General features: G+C 46.7%; 1 protein-coding gene across 1 annotated transcript; it reads left to right on the forward strand.

Annotated features, from left to right (window-relative positions):
• The first annotated feature begins 230 nt into the window (after positions 1-230).
• On the forward strand, positions 231-1630 carry PTF1A (pancreas associated transcription factor 1a). The gene is made up of 2 exons (XM_088454226.1): positions 231-872; positions 1403-1630. Exons 1-2 carry the CDS (start codon positions 269-271, stop codon positions 1606-1608), a joined length of 810 nt encoding a protein of 269 aa, XP_088310352.1. The 5' UTR covers positions 231-268; the 3' UTR covers positions 1609-1630.
• Positions 1631-3844: the final 2214 nt, after the last annotated feature.

Here is a 3844-nt window from a genome sequence, read left to right on the forward strand (position 1 = left end):
AGCAGCTGGGCGTCCGGTCCGCAGCAGCGGCTACCTGTGGGATTGGGAGGGTGTGGGCTCCGTCCTCCCGGCACATGTAGGTGTTTATGTGGCCAGAGGGGCTGGGCAGGAGGGGTGAAACCCTCTGATTGGCTGGGGGCTGGGGAGGGGGGCAGAGGCACGCGCCTGTTGATGTAGTTATAAGAATCCTCGCGTGCCCAGTCTTTAGACCAGTGAGTGCCCAACCTGCAGAAGAGCCCCAGGGACCAGATCACTGCTGGGGGCCACCATGGACACGGTGCTGGAGCAGTTTGCAGGGCTGGAGTCCTTCCCCTCCCCTTACTTTAATGAGGATGACTTCTTCACTGACCAGTCCTCCAGGGACCACTTGGATGCAGATGACTTCTTGGAAGATGATGTGGACTTCTTGGCTGGTCAGATCCAGGACTACTATAAGGACAGCCGGGTGCTCCATGGAGAGGACTACTGTGATGCAGGCAACTTCTCCTTCTCTTCCTCCTCCTCAGGAGGCTTCCCCTATGATAGTGGGGAGGGTGGCTGTGACCTGTCACCAGGGATGAAGGGATGCAGCTCGGCTGTGAAGCGCAGAAGGAGGATCAGGTCTGACACTGAGATGCAGCAGCTGAGACAGGCAGCCAATGTCAGGGAGCGCAGGAGGATGCAGTCCATCAATGATGCCTTCGAGGGGCTCAGGTCTCACATCCCCACCCTGCCCTATGAGAAGAGGCTATCCAAGGTGGACACCCTGCGCCTGGCCATCGGCTACATCAATTTCCTCAGCGAGCTGGTGCAGTCAGATCTCCCACTAAGGAACCCCAGCACAGAGAGCTCCCTGCAGCCTAAGAAAGTCATCATCTGCCACAGGGGAACAAGTGAGTACCATGGACACCTGTGGCTCTCCCCAAGGCTTAGGGCAGTGGTCGCCAAACTCCAGGCTCCTTAGCAGTCCAGGTTTTAAGGATATCCATGCTTAAACACCGATGGCTTAATTAGTAAACTATCTCTGCTCAAACATGGAAATGCATAAAACCTAGGCTGTTAGGGTGCCTTGAGAACCGAGTTTAGGAAACCAGTACCTTAGGGCATGCTGGCGCACTATAATAATAATTGGAGACATAATAATATTTGCTAAATACTGCTCTTACTACATGGTGCAGCCAGTATAACCAGTATTATAGGGTTATTGAGTTTTTGCGATCTGTCAGTGGTGCCCAGCAGCTGGCTGCTGATACAGTTCTCTGTAACACAATCTATCACTGTAACAACTTTGCGCAACAATTGTATCTTGCATTAGTTACATAGAGGTTCGGAGATCTTTGTACATGCAAAAGAATGTGATGACAAATTCTAATCAGCCTGCAATAAGTAATGTTCTCTCTCTCTCCCTCCTTCTCCCTCTCAGGGTCTCCATCTCCCAGTGACCCAGATTTCGGGCTGCCCCCCCTGGCTGGACATTCTCTTTCATGGACTGATGAAAAGCAACTCAGGGACCAAAATATTGTCAGAACAGCTAAAGTGTGGACCCCTGAGGACCCCAGGAAACTAAACAAACCATCCCTAAATAACATTGAGAACGAGCCCCCCCTGACCATGTGTCTGGACATTTGAAGTGCACTTTCCGGGACCCCTGTAATGACTGAAGCGTGTACATAGATCTGTACAGAATTTATATTGTGCAATTTAATTTATAATATCTGTATCATCCGAATGGCAATCCGTTTAAATTTATATATTTATTATAATCTGTTTTGATAGATTTGGAAATTGAATGTATAATTAATATTTAATTTAATTTGATATATGCAAGGACATCACATGTTGGTAATGATTTTGAAAGAAAAGTGAATATAATTTATTTTTTATATCTTTCTCTTTGAATAAATGTGTTTTTTTAATATAATGTTCTAGTTTGTGCTGGACAATGCTGCCTGTCTGATGGAAATAAGGCTCAGTGGTTGGTATCGTTGTGCAGAGCAGGGAAATGCACAGGACCATAGGACTCTCTTAGAGCACGGGAGAAGTTGTACCTGTGTAACATTATAAATCTTGTAGCTTCTAGAATACTACCAGGAGCAAGTGCAGGATTCCAGCTTTCTCCAAATGTTCATATCTTCTATATATCCACATGGTGCAAACTGTGAAGATAAGGCTCAGCCAATGCCACGTCCTAATCTTTGCTATGAATATGGGCTCACTTATTGACACTCATTAGCAATGCATATTTAGGCTTAAACATGGATTTAAGAAGGTTATCTTGTCATCTATATCCAGTAGAACAAATTTTGCCTAAATGTAGTTTATTGTCCGTACAAAGTACAGTAGCTCTGCAGAATGCTCAATAGCTGAAGCATCTCTTGCAAAATAATAGTATGATGTCACCTTTGGGTGGGAGAGTCAGTAGACCCACCTTATCGAACAATGTATTAGAAACTGTATTTCTAACACTGATATAAGTACACTTGCCTGTATTTAAGCCAGTGGTTCGCAAACTCGGTCCTCAGGACCCCAGACAGTTCACTTTTTGCAGCTCACCCAGCAGGTGCACAGGTGTATTCATTACTCACTGACACATTTTAAAAGATCTACAGGTGCAGCTAACTATTTCACTAGTAATTATGTGATGAGACCTGCAAAACATGCACTGTTTGGGGTCCTGAGGACCGAGTTTGAGAACCTGTGACTTAAGCAATAGCATAGAGCAGAGGTTCCCAAACGCGGTCCTCAAAGCTCCCCAACAGTCCAGGTTTTAGAGATATCCATGGCTGAGCACACTTGTGCTCAACCATGGATATCAGCAAAACCTTATCTGTTGGGGAGCCTTGAGGACAGCGTTTGGGAACCTCTGGTGGGGAAGGGGGGGAGAGACATAATAACATTGCTGATAGGTGTAAATCTATACTGAAACCTATAAACCAATTAGCTTTTATCTGTCTAGTGGAAGTTAGACATTTATAGTAAATGTCTGATTGGATGCTATGGTTCTAAGACGCTCATTTATTAATGATCGCTTTTGCAATGTGATCTGGACATGATATTACTGCCAATGATCTCATTGCAAGATACGATCATAGCGCCCGGATGTATCATCCAGCACCGGCAGGGACATGGGCTCCAAAAATGAGCTTGTTCCTGCGATGTGCCAGAGTGCTGCCGGAGCTACTGTGCATGCGCAGTCTCACTGACTGCACATGCACACCTGCCATTCCCGGGAAAATTATGTGAAGTGTAGCCCGTAGGCTACAACAGGCTAATGCCATCTGAAGATGGCGTTAGCTGCGGGGGCCAATCTCCGGAATGCTTTGCATTCTGGAAGTTGGTAAGTCTGGCAGCATTGCATACCCCATAGAAACCTATGGGAGCTGTGGCTGGCGGTGGGAATAGAGGGATTGTAGCAGCAGGTATCGGAGATATTTTCTGATAGCAGCCCTAGCCCCCATAGGTTTCTATGGGAGTTGCAAAGCTGTCAGATTTAACAAGCTCCGGAATTCTGAAGATGGCATTGTGCTGCTGCAGCCTATGGGCTATTTTGTGCTGCTGCAGCCTATGGGCTATATTGTGCTGCTGCGGCCTATGGGCTATATTGTGCTGCTGCAGCTTATGGGCTATATTGTGCTGCTGCATCTTATGGGCTATATTGTGCTGCTGCAGCTTATGGGCTATATTGTGCTGCTGCAGCCTATGGGCTATATTGTGCTGCTGCAGCCTATGAGCTATATTGTGCTGCTGCAGCTTATGAGCTATATTTTGCTGCTGCAGCCTATGGGCTATATTGTGCTGCTGCAGCTTATGGGCTATATTGTGCTGCTGCAGCTTATGGGCTATATTGTGCTGCTGCAGCTTATGG

Source organism: Taudactylus pleione, unplaced genomic scaffold, assembly GCF_031769625.1.
Source record: "Taudactylus pleione unplaced genomic scaffold, aTauple2 ptg000610l, whole genome shotgun sequence".
NCBI lineage: Eukaryota > Metazoa > Chordata > Amphibia > Anura > Myobatrachidae > Taudactylus > Taudactylus pleione.

Coding starts and splice junctions, on each gene's coding strand:
- PTF1A (XM_088454226.1), top strand. CDS start 269: ATGGACACGGTGCTGGAGCAGTTTGCAGGGCTGGAGTCCTTCCCCTCC. Junction 873..1,402: donor CATCTGCCACAGGGGAACAA/GTGAGTACCATG, acceptor TCTCCCTCTCAG/GGTCTCCATCTCCCAGTGAC.